The sequence below is a fragment of the Kryptolebias marmoratus genome, linkage group LG15 (genome assembly GCF_001649575.2).
Source record: "Kryptolebias marmoratus isolate JLee-2015 linkage group LG15, ASM164957v2, whole genome shotgun sequence".
Classification (NCBI taxonomy): domain Eukaryota; kingdom Metazoa; phylum Chordata; class Actinopteri; order Cyprinodontiformes; family Rivulidae; genus Kryptolebias; species Kryptolebias marmoratus.
The window spans coordinates 4,732,595-4,758,020 of record NC_051444.1 but is presented as its reverse complement, the minus strand read 5'-3'; the positions used below and the strand labels follow the sequence as shown (position 1 = coordinate 4,758,020).

Genomic DNA, 25,426 nt, shown 5'->3' with positions numbered 1-25,426 from the left:
CGAGGCTCCATAAATACATTCCAGAAACGTTACAACTGAACTGGCTCGAACAAAAGCATGACTCAGCACCTTGTAAACCAATGCGTATCTTAATTAACGTTAACATTATTTGACTCCAGCTGCTGAGAGTCTTTGTGTTTCTTTTGTTTTCGACCCGTCAGCGTTTGTTTAACTGTGACAGACGCTGAAGGGCTGTGACAGTTCATCCTCCAAAGCTTTTTACATCCTTCTGTGACAACAAAGAAGAGAGACGGGGAAAAAGAAAGGATTCGTTTCAAACTAGAGAAATTGCATTTTCTGTAAAAATCCTGAGTAAATGTTGAGTTCTGAATGACTGTTCTGAAGTTTGCTGAAACTGAACTTTTAAAGCTAAAAGAAACAGAACACGAGCTTAAATCTAAAAGAAGCAAAACCCAAGCTAAAACAGCGAAACAGTAGCTAAAAGCTAAAAGTATCAAATTGCTGCATAAATCAGCAAAAGGTAAGCTAAAAGTAGCAAAAAGTTAGGTAAATGTAGCAAAAAGGTAGCTAAATGTAGCAAATTCGAGCAGAAACTAAAATCTAAAAATATCAAAACATATCAGATCGCTTAAAAAACTTTTTTTTACACAGGGACATTTTTGCTCAGATTAATCAAAGCCTTCTCAGAAATCCACCATCCTTAAAGCAGCAACTTCTCATTTATTTGTTTCAGATTCTTTTTAAAATTTACAGGACTGGTATTTTGTGAATTCCTGTTTCGTACACATGAAAATATTCCGGCTGATGTTTTCAGCATGAGTCAGGAAGTTCTCCTAAGCCAGAAATCCCTCCATCCTGGAGACACAGCTGATACCCCAACCTCATGTGCACAATTAAACTGAGTCCTTTCGGCCTCTCACTTTAAGTGTTTAGACATTAAATAGCTCATGTACTATCTTTTAAAGGTACTGATAATGCTCACATTTGAGCACACACGTTTATGAAAACCTAAAGTGAAAAGCTGAAGATTAGGGTCTTCTTGTAAAAGAGAAACAAGAACCTAAAAGTGGCCTCTTTATTGGAAAATCACTGAGCAAGTGTTAGGTCCTCCTTCTTGTCACTTTATCCCCTGCTTGCTATAATTAATCCTTTCTCAACTTTCCCATAGAGCCACCCCAACACACATGCATGCCCATATAAAACACACAGCGCCCCATGCCTCCATCCCCCATGATGCCCCAGGCCCATGGAGCTGCCATATGTCCACCATGCAGGCGCTTCATGTTCCTTTGTTCTCAGCGTACTCATTTTAACTTTCCCCAACATGTGAGGAAAAACCTGCAAAATGACTGCAAGGCAATAACAAACTAATCCAAAACTTTTTTTTTTATAAATATAAAATGGTGCTCCTGCTGTTGCTTTATATAAACAGCTGGTTTTGTTTTTTTACACAAGATAATCTAATGCTATAATATCATTATTTCAGCCGTGGTAAACTTCAGTTCACTTCCTTGTGTGTAAAATATATATAACCCATTAAAGGGATTTGAATAAAACTCTTGAAAGTAATTATTGGACATACATCTACACCTGACTAACTTTTGGAGTAAACCTGATTCAAGATGGCCATCACAGCTAATTGACCTCACTTATTTAGATTGACAGACATTGAGCTGAAATGTGGTGTGGTTCTAGCTGACACTCATCCCTAACAGATATTGCAAACTTGATTTAAATGCATAGAGCTCATAATATTAGTATATGCTTGTGCAATAGATCCCAAGCTTTCGTTATTCTCAAAAATACCAGTTTATTTAAAATAAAAATAATTTGCAATAGAAAGATGGAGTGAAGTCTGCTCCGCCTGCAGGCGGACAGCACGACGAGTGGCAGGCTTAGGCAGAGCTGGCAGAGTGACTCAGCATAGTTTGCCGAGGACACGACCCGATTCACCACAGCCTTTACATCTCTGATGGAGAGGTGTCAAGAAAAGCAGGTCAGGTGATGGCATCACTCCAAACCGTTACTGACATTCAGAACAAAAGGAGGAACAGCTTCCCTGAGCACAATTAAATAAGGCAGCTAACTCAGCTGATGTAGAGACAGAGCGGGTGGGTGGTGGGTGCATGCCCATCCATGCGAGCAACTCTAAATAGGTAACCACCTCCCAGAATGTTTTTCCAATAAGTTTCTCAAAAATGAGAGACTTATCCTTCATTAACTTACTTCCATCCAGCCGCAAGCTGCTGAATTTCCTCTGACCCTTACTGCTTTGCCTGTAGAGCACGAAGGCTTTAAGGAGAATAAGATTACATGCATGTGCAAAATATGCAGGCTTGCAGCATTACATTGTTTAAACTTGTGCAAATATAAAACCGTCGACAATTATTGACTTTAAAAAAAAATGTAACTGGAAAAAACTACAATGTTCTACTGTTCAAAGTGGTAAACATTAACCTCTGGGGAACAAAAAAAGCAAAAAGATCCCGTGCGATGATTTGGCGTTTTGTAAAAGGTGAAGAGGGGAGGAGGGGGGAGTCAGAGTGTGAGAATGAGGTCAGAGTAACTGGAGATAGCAAAGGGAAACAAAAAAACGCGAATAATTCGGGCTAAATTCAACTCACAGCAGAATAATAGTCCCATTTAAGAGCCAACATCTATATGAATTTTTATAGTTGAACTTTTTCTCCCTGATGAGTAACTGACTCTGGCAAAGAGTGACAAAATCTTCCTGTTAAGATCTGAATATAGAAAGCATGTTGCAGATCTAATGTGTTCAAATGTGCTTCATAATTTAGCCAGCAAGTTGTCAACCATGACATGGAACAACCATTGAAATATAACTAGAGAGAGGGCAGAAAGCTGAAAGTTGAAGCCTTATAGGATGAGCTCCCCCTAGTGGCTGGTGCCAGTACAATTTGTAAGTTTCACCCCTCCATATAAACAAAGGGACAGTTTGTTAACCAAAACATAAAAATACACTGCATATAATGTTGTCAGCTGCTGATTTTTGTTTATTCACATAGCTCCTACATTGCTATGTTCAAATACACTTTTTTAAAATATGTTAAGTTTCAGTTAGTTATTTGAGACTTTAAGAAAAGTGTCTTGTTTACTGTGGATGACAGCCTTATGTCCTGGTTGTGCAGACTCTGGCTCCAAAAATACAACAGGACATCACCCAAAAACATAAACATTTTGAACAACGAGAGGAAGAGGAGATGCTTCGGCCATCTTTATTAATGTTGACGGGAATAACAGACAATGCATAAAGACATGGAGATCTGGAAGACGTGGAAACAGTTCTTACTCTTAACTACTGCCCACTGCCAAAGTTGAAGGTAAATGCTTTTTACTATATGTGTGCATGTGTTCATTTGTGCTGTTAGCAAAATATCTCTTGAATGAATGTACAGATTTTCGAGAAACTTTCAGAAAGTAAGCATTGGGTGGAATTCTACCAACAACTTTACAGATATTGAGCTAAAATTTGGAGTAATAATAGCTGTGATTTATCCACAACTGATAGACTTATGCAAGCTAAATTATCATACAGATTGATCTCACTCCCCTTCCTTCTGAGGGTCATTAGGGTCTTTGTTATTTTCTCATAAAGCTTGGAACTCCACACTCTCCAGTTTTGAACTGAGAACAGCTCCCTGGATGGGAAGTGAAACGTCTTCAACTACAGTATAGAAATCCAGTCGCTTCTGATTTTAAACCTTTAGGATTTGTCACGTCCTGGATGACTGAGAATCTACACCAACATAATGCTTATTTATTATCAAATGCTCTATATTTTATATGCTACATGCCATCATGTTAACTTAAATGTTTTGACTGTTTCGGTGGGTTTTTTCTGTATTATATTCTTCCAGCCACAAACATCCAACTAAGTGTTCTGCCAGGCCTCTTCATTTGCTGTCTAATGCCAGGATTAGACTCCACATATTTGGTTCTATCCCTTGCAGAGGTTGCGCCTTCCTTCCCCTCTCTCCATCTCCCCTCTTTCTCCTCCTCCTCCTCTTCATCGTCTCAGCCAAGCCACACTGAGCGGGGAGTTTATGGGTCTCTGTAGTTTCTCCTGTGGTCTGAGTATCTCCTAGCATGCTGACACATGCAAGACACAAAGAGTCACATGTCAGCCATAAACTTGTGTACACCCACAAACACATGCACGGGGGAGAGGACGTTTACTCAAAGGGTTTTGCTCTTAAACAACCACAGTACCGTTTAAAAGGTGACTGCTTTCCTCTCACAAGCTCGTTACAGGGTTTTGATCATTTATATGCAACGCATCCTTGTGCTTGATGATGATGACAGGATATTGTGCAGTATGTGCTTAAAAACAAGGTCTGAAAAGCTACAGCGGATGCGTATTACTTTTTTAAAAAAAAGGGGAAAATTTTCAATAAAAATCTCAAATTGAAGGAAGGAAGGAATGCACATTGCCCGCTGACTTTCAAGCCAGAATTCTAAACTAAAACCATCTTGTGTTGAGAAATGACAGAGTTAGAGCTATTTTTGATCAAACATTGTAATTAACAATATGTACAATCTCATGCATAACTGAGAACAAATTGTGTCTTTGTGACCGCCTGCTCAAAAAATTCATAATGATCCGATTTAAATGGTTCATCCATTGAGTTCAGGAGCCTTTATTATTCCTGAATTATTCATAAAAAAATCTCTCTGAAAAGGATCAGGTACTGGACAGAAAATGAGTCAAAAAGCATTGAAAGAATAACTGAAAAACCTTCAGAGAGCCTGAAAAACACGCAATCCAGACCACTTTAATAGATCACAAAATATGTTAAAAAAAGAAAACAAAACGAGGTGTGACTCAAGACTTTTGCCCAGTACTGTATGGCTGCTGGTGTAATTTCAGGCAGGAATCTGAACAATGCTGTGATCTGAACTGAGCCTGACACCATGTAGGGCCCCATGCAGCTGATTTGCCCCCCCTCCCCATCTGTTCGAGTCTTTCAGGGTCTTGTTGGTTTTATTTGTCACAAATGTTTTTGTAGCTTGTACTGATGTTTAAAATAAAATGACTGAATACTAAAATCTCCCGTCATGCTCACAGTGGGGCTGAATATGTGACTGATTTCACAGCAGAGCTGCATCATGACAAACATCTTTAGAGCACGACGGCTCAGATGTTATATGTGTCTCTGAGGTTAACCATAGTCAGCCGGGAGCGTGCTCAGTTCTCCATCCAGGACAGCGAGAGCCATGTCACTTATCTGAGGAATTCACCCCAACCGCCTCCTCTTCATAAACACATCTCTCCCTCTTCCTCTGCCTTCCTCATCCCTCTGGATCGTCATGCTGCACAGGCAGTTTGCTTTAGAAACAGCTGAAAGCAAAACCTAAACAAGAGTGTAACTAAAACAACATCCATCATGTAAAATCTACACTGTCTACAAAAATCACCTGGAACTTTTATACACGGCATCGTTTCCTTTGTCTTTGTGCTCCTTCAACCCCATCAAACTGTCGCTCCTCACGATAAACCAGAGAAACCGTGAATGCTAAGCGCGGAATGACAGACGTTTGTTTTGAAAGCTGAAGTTAAAAGAAGGAAAATGCTAGCTAAAAGTAGCTAAACGTAAGCTGAAAGCTAAAAATGCAAAACATTAGTGAAAAACCAAAAACTTTATGTAGCAAAATGGAAAAGAAAATAGCAAAAGATTAGTTAAAAGCTAAAAGAAGCAAAATGCAAGCTAAAAAGCAGAAATAACAAAATGCAAGTAATAGCTAAAAGTAGAAAAAGGTTAAAGTTGTAAAAGGTTAGCTAAAAGCTGAAATTAGCACAAGAATATAAAAGTGGAGCCAGTATGCTGAAGCAGATTAAAAAAAATACGAAAGGTACCGGGAGAATGTACTCTGGGCACGTTTGTGTGCCTCTGATGTAAATGAAACTCTACAGAGTCAACAAACATTCTCTAATGTACAACTCTGCTGCAGACCTGCCCACACAGAAATGAGGTGACGTGATTATTTCAACTGAATGCATGAATATTGTTTAATCTGGAGCTGGAGCCTGATCATAATCCTCCGAACATTCTTCGTATTGTGTCGGAGAGTGATGTGACTACACATGACTTATCTCCTGTGAGTGTGCCGGCTGCTGTTGATTTTACTTTACGAGTCAGCCTACTGTACTCGTAAAGTAATATTCACAATAACTACATGTATCACCTGTAAAACACTAGAAGAAGGCTCGGTTCTGAAAACAAACAAACAAAAAAAGAATCCGAACAAGAAAATCCAAGGGATCTAGGTTCTGATTCAATGGATCATCCAAGGCAAGGCTGGAGAAAAAAGAAAAAGAAAACATTTTTTTAACACATCATATGAGAGGGATTATTTTATTTATTTAATAAACCATTATTTAACCAGATAAACATTGAGATTAAGACCTGTTTCATAAGGGTGACCTGGCCAGGAAAGATAAGACAAGTAAACAGAAATAACAAAAATAGACATTAGAAATATATAAATGAGTAATCTGGAGGTTTCTGACAACTCTTTTCTTTTATATATAAACTGACCCCTTTAAAAGCTGCAGGATGGTTTAACTAATCTGTAAAAGCAGCCATTTTTATGTGTGCCTGTTTAGGAGATTTATGTGGTAGAACAAGGACAGTTTCAAATTCTGCTCAGTTCTTCAGGATGTCGTCTTTTTGCCTCCCTGTCCATTAGTCCAGAGGACAGCAGCTGTCTTTTGCATCTACGTCTTACATGAACTCATTACAATTCATCTGGAAGGAATATAAATATTAAGGCCTGGCAGCTGGGTCGGCTCCACCTTCACAGGCTCTAAAACCACTGATGAATGCTAATAAATCTGTGACATTACAGAGGATTTTCCAAAACCTTCTAGTTGTCATCAGCATATGTGTAAATACATGCAAAACCCAGTGAAATTAATAAAAACTCCAACACTCTTACACTTTTATTTTATTATTGCAGAAGGAAATGGACAGATGAATGGATGGATAAATAACATTAAAAACAATAAATAAGTATTTAGGCATTTAGAAGTAAAATAAGATGAAATGTTGGAAATTGTAGGAGTCCTTTGCACAATGAACCAATAATTTAAAAACTTACTTATCTATAGATAAATAATAAAATGTCATCATCATAGACATTAATTAGCTAATGACTGTTATCTAATGTTACAATTAGCCTCCAGGAACAACTTTTCTTCACTTTTTCTTGAAAAAAAAAAGTCACTTTTATCATTGTATTTATAAAAATCTCACACTTGACTCAAATGTTTTCTGAATCAGCTTGTGGATTGAAAAATGCCCTGCTCTAACTTGAGGAAGCGCAGGTGTTCTGCTTCAGTTTGTGTTTACAGGAGGAATGGAGAGGCCCTCAGCAGACCTTGAGCCGGGCCTCCACTCCACATTATGGCCTGGTTTTAATTCAACCTGGGCCTCACGAGGAGGTGGACTCAGTTGGACTCCAGCCAACGGCTCAAACTCAAAGATATCGCTCTAAAACTCAGCCTTCCTTTGCTTTGGACTCTCTTACAGAGAAATGTAAAACACTAATTCCATTCAGCGACGGCGGCGGCAAGGTGACACACTACGGTCGTCCTTGGGAGAGATATGACCATCAATCTGCCACATTTAGTGTGCAGTTTCCTCCATTTGCCCACGCTGACTCATCCTGTTGCCTCGACTTTCTCACTTTTTATTGCTAAAAGCTTCCAGCGGGAAGCAGTGCAACCCTTTTGCTGGCTTTGCCTCTGATTTACTGATTGACTTTAGCATTAATGACCAGCTTCTCCTTCCAACTCGCCATGATCACACATATATCAGTAGTTAGACTTCAGGCTGTGGGTTAAAGATAAAGCAGGCTGTGAGGGAAAACTGAGGTCTTAATAAAGCACATTTCCAATTCCCTTGCATTTATTGTAGAATCTTTTCCTGTTAGACAAAAACAAGTCTTTCATGTTTGTGAGAATAAAAATGATCGATTCCCAAAAATGCAACTACAAAACATTATGTACAGGGTAGATTCACCCCAGGAATTCACCACCTTTGTGAGTCTCACACACAAAAAAAAACTGCTTAGAAGTTGTTTGATGAACATGTGCCATCCAAACTCCCAGACACCAACCTGATGGGGTCTGCAGGCACCTGCAGAAAGAAAAGCCAACCCATAGATCTCCTGCTGATGTCCCAGGTCCAGACAGTCCAGGGCACCCATGTTTTCTGTTCAAGACTTGAGATGTTTTAGAGACAAAGTGTCTTAGGTGGTCATATTGTCATGGCCAGTTTGCCTACAGTGATTCAGATTTGTTTAATATCAATAAATGAAAAGCATTCTCCTACTGCTCTAATAGTTTGTGTCCACAGAAGCACCGACAAATAACAAGATGGACGCTCCCCTCAGGACTCTGTGGTCACAAACTTTATATAAATGACATGAATAAATTGGTTTGTTGATTCTAATTCCTCTATAAATATGTCTGTGCTGTACAACAAAATCAGCATTTCAAAATTGTTGACACATCAAAAATATTTGGTCTAAATCTTCTTAAGTCATTTATTTCATTGATTAAAAAAGAAATGACTGTTTTCTTCTGTATTTGACTGTTTACTATGTGATTATTAAAAAAGGAACTCTTTGGGCTGTTTTTTTCTTTTCTGTTTTATCTTTTATCAGTAAACATCTGTAGAAGGGTGGGAGGGTTGGCTTTCAAACAGAAAAAACACACTTCAAGGACACATGGTGATCATTACAATATGATAAAAAACTGAGACCTCACACCCTTTTTATATTATTTATATTTGCTCGAAACAAAACAATAAAGACAAACAGCATAAATGATACCCAGATTCTGTTTCGTGTATGGTAACTAGTGAGATCTGAAGTTTTGAAGCACTTTTTAGAGTATGGATTTCTGCAGATTATATGAGTTTGACATGTTTGTATCCACAGGAAGAAGGGAGAGTTCTGGTTCTGGCCTAATAAACCTGGCACTTGTTCAGTAATCCTACCAGGCAGGGGATGGATGGATGGATGGATGGATGGATGGATGGATGGATGGATGGATGGATGGATGGATGGATGGATGGAGACACGATAATCTTTTAGAGGCAGTCGACAAAATCTTGATTTAGGAAAACGCCAAAGTACATCCTGGCAACCGGCTTGATCCCCCAGAAAGACAGACCAGCAGATGTGAATATTTTAGAGCAGTGCTTCCCAAACTTTTCACCTTCTGACCCTTAAAATAACTGGTAGATGCTTGAGATGCCAACCAATAACCCCAATAAAAGACATAATGTCTCTCTTCTGTCCAGTTACACAACAATAAACCTCATAGCTTACTTCTCAGACAGTTGTTTATCACATGATGCTCATTATAAAGACCAGGGTCTTCTTCATTACAGCCTCTCTGCTAATAAACATTTTAGGTAATTAATAACATTTAAAGTTTTCCTTTTCCTGATTCCATCAAAAAGCAGCATGAACTTAATATCCAGAACTCATCTGTCTCTGTTCAAGACTGTAAATAAACTTGGATGCAACATGTTGGTCACCAGACGATAAAAGAAGAAACAGTGCCCCCTAGTGTTGAACAGAAATAATGTAATGTTTAGATGAACTGCTGATTTATGCAAGTTCTGCTTGGAGGTAAGAGACATTACAAGCCTCCCTAGCTGCTCACATGCTGACTAAAAAACATTTGCCTGGAATAAATCATCCCACAAACCTTTAAAATAAATATCACTCACAAATTATTCAGGTTTTAGTCACTTCAAAGTGTTTCTCCACCTGTAACAGATGTTAACGCAGCAAATTAGCCCTTCTACTAAAACCAAATAAACACACTCAGGCAAACTGCAGGAATCTTTTACAGCAATATATGACAGTAAGACAGAACAGGTTTAATAAAGTTTGCCAAAACACAACAACAGACAGCTGGAGCAAAAGTATACAAAGTGCTGCTAAGTTGTAATATATCATCAAAGATGAAAATACTAAATATGGTTCTTATTTTTGCAAGTTTTACTTCCAGGTTTAATTATTAATAGCTGTAGAACAGAAGGAGGCAAAAGAGTTGAAACAAAATCTCCAACAAGTGCTTGATGTGTTTCGTTGGCTTCATCACTTTAACATCAGCTCCTTCTTCCCAACATTTCCTCCGAGGTTTCTGTTTGCCGGTTTAGACTCAGCGACTGAACTCACAACTGAAACGTGGCAGAGGTCTGTGACATGGCGTTATAAATGAAGGTGTTGTTGAAGGGCACAAACTGGTGGCTGATGATCTTAATGGCCTCTTGAGCAGCTGATCCTGCACAAACACAACGATGGAGGCGAGTTTATAGGCAGCGTGTAAATGTGAATGCAGAGTGTAAGGACGTAAAGATGGACTTTACCTCCCAGGAATGCAGAAACAGTGTGCGGCTCTGCTGCACCGTACCGACAGCTGCAGGGAGAAAAGTGGAATTAAAAATAACTGAGTCTGTACCTGTAGTAGAAAGGATCTGAGTTTAAAGTAGCCAAACAAGCAGTGAGGACTTACAACTCGTGGATGTAGTCATCTTTGATGTTGACATTAAAGCTGTACTCCTGCAGCAGGCTGTTCACACACAGCTTCAGTTTGCTGATGTCTTCCTCTACCTGGTAGTTATACACGCCTGTTCGAAAAAAAACAAAGATTAAACTAAGGAAGTGTGACAGGTTAGATTACAGTAGAGTGAAAAATATTAGATCTTTCCTGTACATGTGACAACTCAGAAGAAACTCTCCTGATAGACCTGTAAATAATCATTAAAAAAGGTTGCAGATTTCCCTGGAGCTCCTGAGTTTTATTGCCTGCTGCTGGAAGTGAAAAAGCATGTCTCTGTGTTCTCGTTTGTCTGTAACAAGCAAAATATCCTATAAATCCATATTAAAATCAACTGACTATCTGCACAAAAATCTCATGAATCTCTGGATGGATTTTAATAGAAACTCCCAGAATTTAATGATTGGCTGTACAAATACAACTAGTCAGAGTGTGAATGGTTGTTCGTCTCGTTTGTCTCTCTGTGTCCCTGTGATGGACTGTCCACGGTGTCCCCCGCCTCCCACCCAGCGGGCGCTGCAGATAAACACCAGCTTCCCCAGAAAAGCACGTAAAGAAAAAAGACAGATGGATGACAAAATTGGCTATGATGATATCATTTCACAAAAAAGGTGATCTTAGTGATAATGATAAAGTAATGACTGGTCTTTATTTTATTTGGATGTTTTTGTTTATTGTTGTCACAGCAGACATATCTGAAACCATCCATTTTCTTTATAAAAGGCACAAACTGCACTAAAAAAAGAAAACAAAAAAAAAAAACCCTCCCAGATTGAAAAGATATAAAAGTTGGCCAAATATTTAAAGAGTAGTAGATTTTGTGAAGCTGTGAGACTTCAAGTTGACGCTATACACACCATGATCAGTGTCGTTCTATCTTTTAAAAACCAATAAAACGTACCTGGGTAGCGGGAGTGCTGCTGATAGAAGCGATCAACAGCCCGAAGCATGAGGTAGAAGACCATCTCACTGTCTGGACTGTCCATACAAGAAGCTGAGAAGACAACGTCATAAATAACAGGTAAATAGGTTTTATGCTTAATGGATGAGCAAACAGTAAAAGACTTAAAACAACAATTACAGCTGAAATCTCAAACTTACTAATTTCATCTTTGTTTATTGAATCCACATTATATTCTTCAGCCAAAGACCTACAACGCACGACTCGCAGGAAGGATGCATTCTTACCTACAAACCGACAAATAAAACAAAACTTGTTGTTCATTTGCAAAGAAACAACAAAAACTAATGTAAGAATAAAGTATCTAAAGATCAGAAAGCTTACAAAACAGCTTGATGTCCTTCTCAGAGATACTTTCTGGTGGCTATTAAAAAAGGAAGCAGACGTTATGAAATAGACAACTTCTTATAAATTATAACTATTAAAGGCTTTCTAAAGAACAGATAAAAATCCAGATATTGTGGTGGTTAAGCTTGATAGAATAATGTTTGAGATGAGTGCCTGTTGTTGTGGGGTGTGGTGCAGTATTTGTGAAGTAATCTTTGACTCTTAGAGGCTTGATGCTAAAAACCTTTTCTATTATCAGCCTACTAAGCTGCAAACTGTTAGCATTTGATATTAGCAAAATCAGAAACAATATCAAAGTTTTGACGTACATCTAAATGACTGTAAACTTGTAAGATTAGAAAGAAAAAGGAGAACTGACTTTATACCTTTCCAACAGACTGTAGTAGACACTCCACGTGCTTAGAAACAGCTGCTGAATCCTGCATGGCCTTTTCCCTGTAACTGGAGTAAAAACAAAAAAACAAAAGACTGAATCTGATGCACAGATGGCTGGTCTTGTTAATGACTGTTACTCACATACTCTAAATGAATTAATCTCCAGAACCAGCAGCCCCAGTATTCCCGACCTACACATTTTGAAGATTGATGAACTTCTGAGAGTCTGCGATCATGTCAGGGATGGTTCCACGCACAGGAAGGCTTCCATTGCCTTCATTGTGAACAAACTCCTTCACAGCTCGCAGCATCACCCAGAAGACTGACGACTAAACAAACACAAACAGTAAAAAAAAAAAAAAGGCAACTATTTAATGTTTTAATTTGTGATTTATGTCTTTTTTAAAAAATATCTAACAGTAAAAAGTTAACACAAACTTGTGCTGTGATGTTGTTACACTGTTCACTATTGAAAAGGTCTTCAACAGTGCTGGGAATCTGCAGGAAAAAAAAGAAATATTATGACAAAAAAAGCAGATAGAGTCAAAGTTGAATACAAAACAAGAATAAAAAAAACAAACAGCACTTAAGATCTGACACCTTGGTTGGGTTTAAAGCAGTATTGACATTCTTAATGGCTTCATCAAAGTTTTCTTCATCCTCTGGGACACCGTTCTCATTCTTTATGATTCCTAAAATGTGAAAAATTAAGTATAACTCTTAAATAAAACTGCACACTGGATTTGTCAAAAAAAAAAACTACATTCCAGACATTGCATTGTACCTTCCCGAATCATTTGTCTGAAGGCCTCTTTCTCCTTGTAATTTTTTGGTGGCTGATTGTTGTGCTGCAACAATAACAGAAGAAGTTAGATTACCACACATACAATAATAAACGATATACATCAAGAAGTAAATACTACAAATGGAGTACTTATAGGATAGAAAAGCAAACAATTTTGCTTCTTACCTCACTGAGCCACCTCTCCAGAAATTTAGCGACAATGATAACCCATGGTGTGTGACTGTGATCCTACAAAATTAAGAACATAGAGGAAATCTATTAGAGAGGCAGTAGATTGAACGCTCTGATGTGCGTGTTCATAACAAAGTACTACACACCTTCTTTTCCATGCTGGCAAGGTCATATGACTTTATGTGGTTTTTAAAGTCATCAAAAGGTTGATCTAACCGTAGATCCTCTAATGCATTGTCTGGATGAGATTCAATCACTAAAGACAAAGGAACAAACAATATGATAAGATGAAACTAATGTATGCACAAAAATAAGTACAATCCATACGTAACATATCAAGATGATCTTAGGTTTGAATAAATCATGCTGTGCGATGAAGTGAAATAAAAAAGTAAAAAAGAAAAGGAACACTTCTGGGGAAACTGACCCGAGTGCTCCTGAACCACCAGTCTCATGTAGCCTATGAGGCCGTACGTTTTGCAGATTAGAAAAGGTACAGAGGCGCTCCATAGAACTGAGCCGAGCCTCAGACACGTGCTGTTGAAAATTAGAACAAAATCAGACAAAACACAACAACAAATAGCACTAAGCTTTTACTACTTCTGTAAAAAAAAAAAAAAAAAAAAAAAAGCTCTTAGATATCTTGTACCTTTCGGGCAACTGGACACCAATAACTATTGTAAACCTGTGGAAAAACTCTGGATCATTGTCCAGAAGCTTGTCTGGACTCTGTTAGAGAAACAGAAAATATAAGAGTGTCATATTTACACAACAGATGCTGCATTCATATTTCTTTTGTCAACACTGCATCACATGTTTTAGTACAATTCCCCCCACTGAAAATGACAACAAACAATTGTTTTAAATTCCCAATTAAACTTTATCAAAATTTCACTAATACACACCTCCTCTACAAAGTTTCCTGACACGTCACTGTTCAGTTCTTGTAGTAGTTCAGTGGCAGCCTGTGCTCTATTCTGCAACAAGAAAACTAAGATGAGGGGTCTAATAGCATTTTTCTCACACTACATTTTATAAATTGATATTTTGAACAAGCATTAATAGATGCTGAAACGTTCTGTGAGGTAAAAGATAAATGCACAAAGTATAGCTTACCTTTCCAATACTGTCAACGCTAAGAAAAAAGCTGCAAAATAACATGAAGTGGTCAGTCGCCAACCCACATATGTAACAGCTCGTTTTAAAGACATAAACTGTCATTAAATAGTCTTACTTGTTTCCTGCATCTTCCCCAGAGACTGAGTGACCATCAACTATGGTGAATGCTCCAATCCCTATCAAAAAGGCCAGTTCATCCAGTCAGACAAGCATTTATTTACAATCAGCAGCACAGTCATTAAAACCTTATCTGGTTACCTGGAAGCACCAGGTTCTTCAGGATCTCTGTTCCAGTTGCTGTGGCATTGATGAGGCATACATGTGCATTTTCCAGAGCTTCTTGACCATGGTCACCCCACAGTCTGTAGGAAAAAAAAAAATAAATAAACAAGTACGTATGACACGATGGCAGCTAATATTAGATAAACATTCAACTTTAATGGGCGGCCAAATATAAACAGAAACTCAAGGTAGCCTGTCCTCAAACCTCAAAAAAACATGCTAACGTTAAATCACACAAAGAAAGCTAATGCTAAACAACATTAGCACTTTAGCTTGGCAAATAACTCAACACTGACGTCTAACGATACATATTCCTCATATTTAAATAAACAAATAAAATATATTTGAATGACTCTGATGTTGATTAAACTAACCTGAGCTGTCTATCGTATTTTTGCTCTTTAGAGTCTTTGGTGGCTGCCATAATAGCCGTTCAATGAGTGACGCTTATGGACGTGTTTTTTTTTCAACTTCCTGCCTGATTCTACGGAACTCTGTAAGGGACATTTCGGAAACTAAATTTTTTTGCGTGCCTTCGCAAATACCTTTACAAACACAATAATGGATGAGACACATTAAGGAGCCAGTTTTGTTACTACTGAGCCCCATAAAAGATTTATTGNCTGTAAGGGACATTTCGGAAACTAAATTTTTTTGCGTGCCTTCGCAAATACCTTTACAAACACAATAATGGATGAGACACATTAAGGAGCCAGTTTTGTTACTACTGAGCCCCATTAAAATATTAATTTAAAAAATAGAAAACATGTTCTAATTATTGTACATCATTTTTGGAATAAGAAGCTTGCTTCATATGTAGAAAAAACCCGAGAAGTGATGGAAATATCACAATAAAAGTAAGTGCACCTGTTATGAACCTCAGTTTTTTTCTTCAAAATTACAATTCACAGCCTGACAATTACAAAAAAAAAAAAAAAAAGATAAATTAGAAAAGGAGATTTTATGGAATCTTTGAGTGTATTTGTATATTTCACCTTTTTTCTTTTATAAATGTTGTAATATATTTAGTTTTCTATGGTTTAATTTTTGATTTTGTCGTGTCACTGTTATTTTTTTTACTGTAATCATAACCTGATTTTGGACATCTATCATCAGACAGGGTAAATGTGTGTGTGTGTGTGTGTGTGTGTGTGTGTAAAGGGGCGTGTCACACAGGGGATAATTGCCCCTCCTTTCTTGCTCCCGATAAAGCTCATTGATACCTGCAGCAGCTGATCTGTGTTTCTGTCCTTCACCTGCGCGAAGCAGTTCGGAGTGTTTGTGTTCTGACCTGCAAACATCATGACAGGACACCACTGGGGATATGGGAAGGAGGACGGTAAGTTTGACCTCATTCGGGCTCTTGCAGTCTGTTATCTTAATTTCCACGTGGATGGAATCACCACTGCATGTTTTCTTCTGCTCAGATGGTGTTAATGCGAGATTAGCGTCGCTATTTAAAGGATTGCTGATGTCTCATTAACCTGACAGTCTACTTCAGGGTGTTTCCTGGATGGCTGATTAAAAACAAAAAGTTGCACCACTGTGTTAATTTATTTTTTATAGGACTTTTTGGGTGTAAATTCAGGTTTCCCTTTTAATAAGTTTTCTTAGACGAAAAAAAATCTCAGTACTTTTAAGAGTTACCAAATTGTTTCCCTGTGAATTATAGCTGACAGAGTGCATTGTAAAAGCCTAATGTTTTCTTTAATTTTAAGGGCCTTCAGCATGGCATAAAAACTACCCCGTTGCCCAGGGTAACCGTCAGTCCCCTATCGACATCATTCCTGAAGAGGCCACACGTGACCGCGACCTGGGTCCCATCTTCCTGGACTATGACAGGTGTACCTCCATTAACATTGCCAATAATGGACACTCTGTAGTTGTGGAGTTTGTTGACTCTGATGATCGCTCAGGTAAGAAGCTGTTTTTTTTTCTTTAAAACATAAACAGAGATAATGTCTGTTTAAAAAAGAAACCAAATTACTCCACATGTTCTAGGTTTATAACCAGATAACCTATGATCATAACACTCACCTGTGTTGAAATGTGATAAAATGTTTATTGTCATGTTTGACTATTCAGAGGCTTGACTGCCTTGCAACTTTTGATGAAGGTCACAGTTCAGAGATAATGCATCTCTCCTATCTGCCGATAACTATGTGCAGAAAAAGAAAATCTGTGCTAAGAGTAAAATCAAAGAGATTTTAGAAAGTACGAACCATGTTGACAGCTGACCATAATAAAAGGGTGCAAATAAACCTTTCATTATGCTGCAGGAAAGTGCAGCTGACACTTAACTGCATGAGTATCTGTCTGCTGGACAAAAGACATAATAACCTGAAGGTGATCTCAGTGGTTATTATGACAATATTTGTCTTTATGACTGGGTGGCTCCATGTTAACCACCCTGACATTACTGTGAATGATAAGCAAGGAAATGTGGGGAATTTAGCTCGGAGAATTTCCTGAGTAAGCAAATTTTATGGAAAATAATTAATCAAAGAACAAAAGGGTAGACTTAATAATGACAATCTTACTTAAGATGAAAATTTACCCCATTATAAATTCTAAAGGCAAGTGGACATCTTGTACGACTCCAAAACATTTGTGCTTCACACCGAGGCACAGACAGTGGTGAAGCAGATGCCACAAACTGGTATAAATCAATCTTCTAGTCCAGAACAGATCAGGTCTGCATTGACACAAATTCTGTGATAAAGCTGGGCCTGCTTGGCTCCATTTGAAGCACATTCTTGTCATTCAGCGACACAATGGGCAACACAAAGCTTAATAAGAAGTTGATAGCAAAGGAGATTCAAAGATGGTCAAAGGTACTTTATCTTTATTCTTAAAGCAAAACTGATAATCCGAAAAGGCAAAGCAATGCTAAAAAGGCAAAGCATTTAATCCTAAAAGGCAAAGCAGCAGCAGCAGCATCCCTGTAGCCAGCAGTGGAGCAGTAACAGGATAGTAACTTGTACTATTTTGTTGTGAAGCTAATTAGCAGCAAACCAGGCTCATAGTTTTGATTAGGCAGCTCCTCTTGTGTACCAGTACTACACACCATGTGTACCAGTACTGATTCAAGTGGGGAGTAACAGGAGGGTGACCTGCAAGATGATGGCAGTCATCATGACATGACTGGCTGACGCCCTTCGGTAAAACGCCAACAATACAGACTCTGCTACATTCTACCACCTATTTGAATTGTTGCCCAAATGATTAATTGATAAACCTAAGTTGATTAGATAGGCATAAGGCCTAAAAATAGCTTCTTGCTCTGGTATCCCCATATACCTTGGAAGATTGTAAATATTAGGATGGTGGCCAGCTGTTGACCTTCTGATCCTGCTCACTGGCACTGTGCTTGTTTCCTAGCTGGTTGATGGCATACAGAAAAAGATAATAGAATCCTTATTTCAGCTGGAAAAGCCATAGGAGGGCTAGCCTAACCACAGTGGGAATCAGATCACTAGATTCATAGATTCAAGAACCTCAGGTGGTTGGATCTGTGCTGGAGGAGCAATCTGCTACACTACCATTGAGACAGTATGACCACCAGGAGAAAGGGTCTCCTGTCTAAGGAACACGTCACCACATGACAGCTGATGTTCTGAATGTGATTCATTAGAACATGGTGTGCTATCAATGGGCTTGGACAGGATGCTCCATGTTAATGGCAGCCTTTAACAAAGTGCAACACAATTCTCTGACTGGTACAATGGTACACACAGCGCCATCAGAGAAGTCCACATATCTTGGGTCTTATGCACTGAAATCCCTAACAAGTACCAGGTGACCTTCTGTCAGTGGTACAGCTTTGATATGCCAGACATGTTTTTTTTTCTGTAATTTGAACATCCACTCAGACACACCTAAACTAAACAGTCCTTTGTGGCACAATTGTGACGCATCAGACGCCACAAGCAGTCCAAAACAGATGACAACAATGACAACACCCAGTCTGTAATAAAGCTGGGCCTGCTTGGCTTCTGTTTCAGGCCCAATACTGTCATTTAGTAACACCACGGGCAAAGCAAAGTAGATTCAAAGATATTCAATGGTCAAGGTCAAAGGCACTTTATCTTTATTCCTAAAGCAAATTAGATAATTTGAAAAGGTAAAGCAATGCGGAAAAGGCAAAGCAGGTGATCCGAAAAGGCAAAGCAGCAGCATCCCTGCTCTACAGCTCTGGACCAGTGATATGTTAGCAATATCTTTTAGCTTTTTTTGGTGAAGCTAATTTGCAGTAGAACAGGCTCACAGTTCCTATCAGATGACCTTACGCTTGGCAGGCTAGCCAGTACTGATCCAAGCAGAGAGTAACATGAGGAGACCCCTGGCACTTTCTAGGAAATTCTTTTCCTTCCTGCTGTCACTTGGATTCGGATCATTTTCCTGAAGGTGTCTACCTACCCACCAGAGATGACAGCAAACTTTTTAGCCTCGCTCATCTGTGTACTAAGACCAACTGAACCAGCATGATGTTGATGGAAATGCTCTTTGTAGATGGCTTAGTGCTAGCATCCCACACAGAATCAGGGGTTTAGAAGCTGACTGATAGGCTCTTAAATGCTTGCAATGGGTTTGCCCTTACAATTTGCATTGAAAAAACAATGTCATGGGCCAAGGAATCAAGATCCTACCTGGCATATCCAATAATAACAAGACTCTTGACTGTTTAAACATCTTTACATACTTGGGTCCACAGTCTCTAATGATCTCACACTTGACACAGGATTGAGCACACATCTAGCGAGAGCTGCCTTCATGATGGCCAGGCTGTCCAAGACTTGACAATGCACACAAAATCCCAGGTCTATCGACCTCTGTCATCAGCACTCTGCTGTATGGCATTAAGAGTTAGACCCCAAACATCTGACAAGAAAGACAACTGAATAACTTCCACCTACAATGTCTACACTAAATCTGGTGCATTTCACGGCAGGACTAAGTATCCAATACAGAAGTCTTGGAACGTGTTCATTCCAACCAGCATGTTTTCTATGGACTGACCCCAGGTGAATCCCGGGAGCTATATTATACAGAGATTTGTCAACAAGTTCCAGGCCCGCTGGTCGCCCAAGTCCTCAGTACAAGGATGTCTGCAAACATGACATGAGAGAGGCTGACACTGACCCTAATAGTTGGGAGTAAGCTGCAAAAGACTGGAACATTTGGAGCCAGACCGGCACTTCAGCAATCCATCATGGTGAGGAGAGGCACATGTCCTCCTTGCATGCAAAGAGACAGGAGGGGAATCTTCAAGCAGCAGTCCCCTTTCCAGCTCCAGGCCCTTCTCCGTTTGTCTGTACAAATTGCAGAAAAACTGCCACTCTCTAGAGTGGGTCTGTACAGCCATAATTGATGCTGTAATAAATTTATTGACCTCTGGACGCAATTCACCATTGGCACTGACTGATGGATGGAACCAACCTCTCTGTTAAGAAAAAAATAAACGACGGAGCTCAGTTATTTGCTAAGTAAGGCAAACAGAAATGGGCTGTGCATACACTCTTGGGGAATCCCAGTTCTGATTGCTTGTTGCTGATTGTTACTGAAGGTAAACTCAGAGAGAAAGTCCAGAAACCAGCTGCAGATTGAAGCCATTTAAAAAAGTAAAACAACAATACTGGAAGGGAAAATAAAGATTAAGTAACCATTTTAAAATAGTGTTGCTGTTTGGCACAATTAGTTAAATATTTTAGTGCATAGACTTGTCAGAATAAAATAATTTATCACCTAGCCTTTATACACATCTTTGGCATTAACCAATCTTTGGCTTTATTTATAAGATTCAGTTTCAGCCTCTCAGTCATTAACAAGACAAGGTTAATAAAATGTTATTAATGATGCTGCGTCAGAGAGGTGGTACAAGTAGTAGACAACAAGACCTGGTTACCATTTGTGTATCCGATGCATTGATTATAAATTATCATATTCTCATGTTTTGTTTTTTTCCCAGTTTGGAGCCAACTTGTTGCCAGGGACAGTTCTGCAGCTACTAGATATAGCTTTTGACATTTTCCATCCAATTTATATGCAGTTTTTTTGCCTCTCCAACAAAATCTTGGGCCTCATAGATGTGAGTGCAGGTTAGCCAGACAGTGCATCTGGTCATGTCTCAGCTTTTAATAAGAAATCTGATTAAGTCTGCCAGGTGATGCTATGTTGACTCATCCTGTAGTGTCTGAGAGGAAGGACGCCAAGCTGTTTTGGGTGATGTTACTCAGTGCTGGAAAGCATTTTATGTAACACCCACGAAGAGTAGGAGTGTGAAGGTAGGTGCATTTGTGAGACTTCTTAACAGTTTTTTTTTTTATTTTATTTTTTTACTTCCTGCAGTGATTCGAGGAGGCCCTCTTGACAACCCCTATAGACTGAAGCAGTTTCACTTCCACTGGGGCGGAAAGGGACATGATGGCTCAGAGCACACTGTTGGAGGAATTGGCTACGCATCAGAGGTCAGATTTTTGGATGAGAATACTTCAGTCTGTCAGTGCCTGATAATTACTCTGACATACTAATGGGGTGTACATGGTGTAATTTTTCTGTGAAATAAAATAATTTTTGCCTTTTTATAAATAAAATAACACATTTTATGGTCCTAGCTAAAAGCATTTAGTTTAAGTTTATAGTTCACTTAAAATGTATGATCAGTAGTGTCATGTCATTCCTGCTTTAACATAAGAAAATACACATTATATAGCAGAAAAGATAAAATTTTTGTTCATTTTTTTTACATAAATATATAAACTCATCAGCATATAGACTAAGTTTTATTTACCATGCATAGATTTATTTTTTATCTTAGAAATATGTTTTTATTCCCATTTTATCCCTCTCTGCAGCTTCACTTAGTTCACTGGAATGCAGTCAAGTATAGATCGTTTGGGGATGCAGCAGAAGCCCCTGATGGTCTCGCTGTTCTTGGGATTTTCTTAGAGGTAAGATGTTTTTAATTGTGCAATCCCATTTTCTACCCTTGTACGTTTTCTTTCCTTTTCTTTTTCAGCTGTAAAGAGATTTGCACTTTGTGAACTTGATCATAAAGAAAAAAAAAACATAATTCAGATTTTGTCTTCAAGTCACATTAGTCCAGAGTGAAGTATGCATTTTAATAAGAAAAGCAGGCTGGTGTTATGTGTATAGAAGGATTTATTTATGTTTTTTCTATTGTTTTTTTTAATCTTTTTTCAAGAGAACACATATTTCAAACCAGTATTGTCAGGATTCATGTGTTAGAAAGGATAAAATAATGGTTCACGCAGCCCAAGACATTAAAGATCTTGGACAATGTTGGTGTTAATGTGCTGCAACTGTTAGGGACTAATTGGAGACGCACACTTCCAAGAAAACCACACATTTTCACTTGTAATCACTTTAAATGATACAGTTGCACAAATTCCCCATGGAATTTGGGTCCGAATACAAGTGTTAACATACATATTGCTAAAAAAATACAGTTCTAATGCTCTAGAATTATGGAAACCAGAGAAAATTTGTTGCATAAACAAGTTTAAAGTTTCTTTGACAGGGAAATTGAGAACCCTTACAAATGTTTCAAACAACAAATGTTTTCTTGTGAAGTTCAAAATTTATTGCCAACAGTCACAGCCCTGTGAGATACTAAAAAAAATGTAAAAGTGACTGGACAAACAAGAGAAGTAACTCTTAAGATTGTAAAAACAACCATAAAAATGCAAGTGAAAGAAAACAAATGTTATTAGCCAAATTAAACAGTACCACAGTGAATGTATGCTAAAACCCAATTTAAAGATGGTCCAACAAATCATTAGATTCTGTTACTATTGCTCTAAACATGACTAATGAAATTAAAGCGTTTTGTCCTGTAAGACAGGTGACGACCATCGCTGGCTGCATATGATCACCGACGCTCTGTTCATGGTGAAGTATAAGGTGCGGACTGGATTTTATTGCATACAGGAAGCTCTACGATGTTGTGGTATGAAAGCTATTTTATCTGCCTTTCTGTTATCAGGGCAGCGACACAGATTTCAAAGGTTTCAACCCCAAGTGCCTCCTGCCCAGCAGCCTCCACTACTGGACGTACCTCGGCTCACTGACCACTCCCCCTTTACACGAGAGCGTTACCTGGATCCTCCTGAAGGAGCCAATCATCGTTTCAGACAAACAGGTGAGATCCACGAGCTTGACCATAATACAGGAACACATTTCCAGCAGTAAATGACTCCTTTGACGTTTTGGTCAGACCATATAATCACGTTTATTGACTGCCCTCCATAAACATTTGTAGATTAGTCTGTTTATCTGAAGCTGAATGAGAAAGGGACTCTTTTAATATTTCTTATCAGAAAGAAATGGTACTGAGAGGACATTTTAGCTTTGTCATTGAACAGTTAATTTCACTTTGTGTTGGTGTGGAACATTAAACCTGATTATCATATTTTGTTATCTGTAGGTCATGTGGCACGTGACAACACACACACACACACACACACACACACACACACACACCAATAAACTTTAATCCAAATGTCTTGGCTGCTAACTAAAACGTAGAAACCTCTCTGATACACACATCTCATCTGAGCATGAAAATCTCTCAAGATGAAATCTGCTGTCTCAAAGCTTTTAAAGGAAAAGGCTTCATATTTTAAAACATTAGTAAAATATCACCAAACCTGCCTGAGACTTTCTGCTACATGTAATTAAGTTCCCACTTTAATATCTAGATAGAAATTTTAACGTTTTTAATATTTCTAAATTTAAAAAATATGTAAATACAATTTTTTGCATTGCTAATTTTGGCTATAACCTTGATGACACTGTGCTGTATCATTGTCCAGAATTAGTAAATATAATTCTGTGAAATTAGTATTATTTTTTTGTATAATGTATATGTATGTATAATGTTTGTATGATGCAAAGATGGAGGTTGCAGTCTGCTCCTTTAACTTTGCATTCTTCTTGCAGTCACGCTCTTTACTTCTCAAAACACAGAAAACGGCTTAAAAACAACAAATACTAAAGTAGTTGTTTAGCTCTATTTTCATAAATACTTATGACTGTATTATTAAGTGGACTTGAGCTGGAAGCCAGGGAGGATTCACACACGTGTTTATGTGGGGAACAGTAATCAGTCTTTGACATGCTTGTAGGAAAACATTGTGTTCTGAACCTGTTTTAGGAAAAAATAAATCTAATCTTCGTGGAGTTTAATCTTTCTCTGTCTCCCATTGCAGCTGGGAATGTTCCGAATGCTCCTGTTCAATGGAGAGGATGAAGACGAGAGGAAGAGGATGGAGAACAACTTCAGGCCTCCTCAGCCTCTCAAAGGCAGGGAAGTGCGTTCCTCCAATTAGTCACCTCAGTACACCTCAACTCGTACATATATCCAAAGCTTTGTCGAAGCACAGCGTATGCAGTAATATGTTTTTAACCATCATGGTAGTTTCGCCTGTAGCCATCTGTTCTGTTTTGGACGGAAGGGAAAAGCTTGAGCGGCAACAATCTTTTGAGCAAATTAGAGCTTCATAAAAAGCGACTTTATGGAGTGATGAGATGATAACGGCATGTAAGGAGCCAAATAATTTCAAAATGAAGTCTTTTTTTTTTTTAATCCAGCTTTGATCACTAATCATAAAAAATCGAGCAACAATGAGCTGTTTCAGTTTGTTAAATCCTGTTTTCAGAGTCGCTGTGTACCACAGAATACCAGCCTGCTTCCTGAGCCTTTATCTCCTGTTGATCGAGCCGTCTGTCGGTGGATTCTCTGTCCTTAAAGCCGTGGATTCCCTCCGGTCGGATTAAGGCTGCTTTTATCCATACTGTTCCGTTATGCACTACACAAGGCGTGAATGTCTGAGGCCCATTAAGGCTAAAGAGATATTCTACTCTGTGTTTTAACAAGGGAGTTAATTGGGATTTATTTTACTATGACAGTCAGAATGAAACCACAACGTATTTATAAATGTCCTGAAATCTGAAATGAGACAAGATTTTGCCTGAAATGCCTGTTTTTTGCAGGATTTAATGGTTGAATGTACACTGTTTTTAACATCTAACATCCTGTACAGTTGTAGATGTTAACGTCTGACAGAGGCCTTGGTGTAAATTGGACGTCGCTGTCATGTAAAAACAAAACCCATACTTGCTTCAGTTGTGGCTGTTTTGTTGCTGCTGTGAGAGATTATGGAGGAGAAAAGGAATTTATGAATGGTTTGAATATTTTTGTAAAGCATTTTGTAATTTTGCAATGTTTGATGGTTGGAATAAAATTGAAGTAACTTTTGAAAGGCGCCTTTTGTTATCCATCCCAACAGATCCACGAGCAAAACCTTCAAATTTAGAAAGAAAGAAAAGTTTCTTTTTTCAATCCATTGTTTTACATTTTCAGTTTTAGACATATGAGCTACGAAAACCTGCTCAAAACCAGACAAATGCCAAAAATCCTGACAAAACAGCACAACCAGACATTTTAAATCGGCTGAAGCTCTTCTCACTTTAAAGAAGAATCTTGTTTCTCTGTGATGGTTGTTATAACCGAACCTTGTTCCTTATTGCAGCACATTTTCAAAGTTGCAGCCATCCAAGCAAATGTTTAAACTCGCTCATTGTAATCAGAAGAGGCAATCCTGGGTCCAAGGTAATTAGTAGCCAGGTTTAAACCTCAAAGATTGCAGGGAACATCAACTGGGATCAATTATTTACCAAAGGAATAAGTTTGGTTCTTAAAGATGTTTGTTAAAAGACCATCTTCATGCTAACTGTTTTACTGTAGAGCTTTTAAGAATAATTCAACATGGCTGCTGCATCC

The 25,426-nt window shown here is 38.4% G+C and overlaps 2 protein-coding genes across 2 annotated transcripts; one reads left to right on the top strand and one right to left on the bottom strand.

The window, feature by feature from the left end:
* Positions 1 to 9,829: 9,829 nt before the first annotated feature.
* nae1 (nedd8 activating enzyme E1 subunit 1) lies at positions 9,830 to 15,129 on the bottom strand. Its single transcript, XM_017440081.3, has 20 exons — positions 14,997 to 15,129; positions 14,599 to 14,702; positions 14,456 to 14,516; positions 14,338 to 14,368; positions 14,127 to 14,198; positions 13,871 to 13,950; positions 13,649 to 13,758; positions 13,368 to 13,477; positions 13,216 to 13,278; positions 13,030 to 13,093; positions 12,846 to 12,937; positions 12,684 to 12,743; positions 12,441 to 12,574; positions 12,236 to 12,311; positions 11,847 to 11,886; positions 11,663 to 11,749; positions 11,463 to 11,555; positions 10,517 to 10,631; positions 10,371 to 10,420; positions 9,830 to 10,285 (listed from the first exon to the last, which is right to left on the bottom strand). Exons 1-20 carry the CDS (start codon positions 15,044 to 15,046, stop codon positions 10,176 to 10,178), a joined length of 1,602 nt encoding a protein of 533 aa, XP_017295570.1. The 5' UTR covers positions 15,047 to 15,129; the 3' UTR covers positions 9,830 to 10,175.
* Positions 15,130 to 15,825: 696 nt separating this feature from the next.
* ca7 (carbonic anhydrase VII) lies at positions 15,826 to 24,905 on the top strand. The gene is made up of 7 exons (XM_017440351.3): positions 15,826 to 15,961; positions 16,341 to 16,538; positions 20,971 to 21,089; positions 21,477 to 21,572; positions 22,483 to 22,545; positions 22,628 to 22,783; positions 23,853 to 24,905. The coding sequence occupies exons 1-7, from the start codon at positions 15,925 to 15,927 to the stop codon at positions 23,970 to 23,972; spliced, it is 789 nt and encodes a 262-aa protein (XP_017295840.1). The 5' UTR covers positions 15,826 to 15,924; the 3' UTR covers positions 23,973 to 24,905.
* Positions 24,906 to 25,426: the final 521 nt, after the last annotated feature.

What these genes read in the sequence shown, in the direction of transcription:
- nae1 (XM_017440081.3), bottom strand. Translation starts at nt 15,046, where the DNA reads ATGGCAGCCACCAAAGACTCTAAAGAGCAAAAATACGATAGACAGCTC. An exon ending in GGTGTCCAGTTGCCCGAAAG is followed by an intron (nt 13,759 to 13,870) that starts GTACAAGATATC and finishes AATTTTCAACAG; the next exon opens with CACGTGTCTGAGGCTCGGCT. An exon ending in TTCATCAATCTTCAAAATGT is followed by an intron (nt 12,312 to 12,440) that starts GTAGGTCGGGAA and finishes TTTTTACTCCAG; the next exon opens with TTACAGGGAAAAGGCCATGC.
- ca7 (XM_017440351.3), top strand. Translation starts at nt 15,925, where the DNA reads ATGACAGGACACCACTGGGGATATGGGAAGGAGGACG. An exon ending in GAATTGGCTACGCATCAGAG is followed by an intron (nt 21,090 to 21,476) that starts GTCAGATTTTTG and finishes CCCTCTCTGCAG; the next exon opens with CTTCACTTAGTTCACTGGAA. An exon ending in TGTTCATGGTGAAGTATAAG is followed by an intron (nt 22,546 to 22,627) that starts GTGCGGACTGGA and finishes TTCTGTTATCAG; the next exon opens with GGCAGCGACACAGATTTCAA.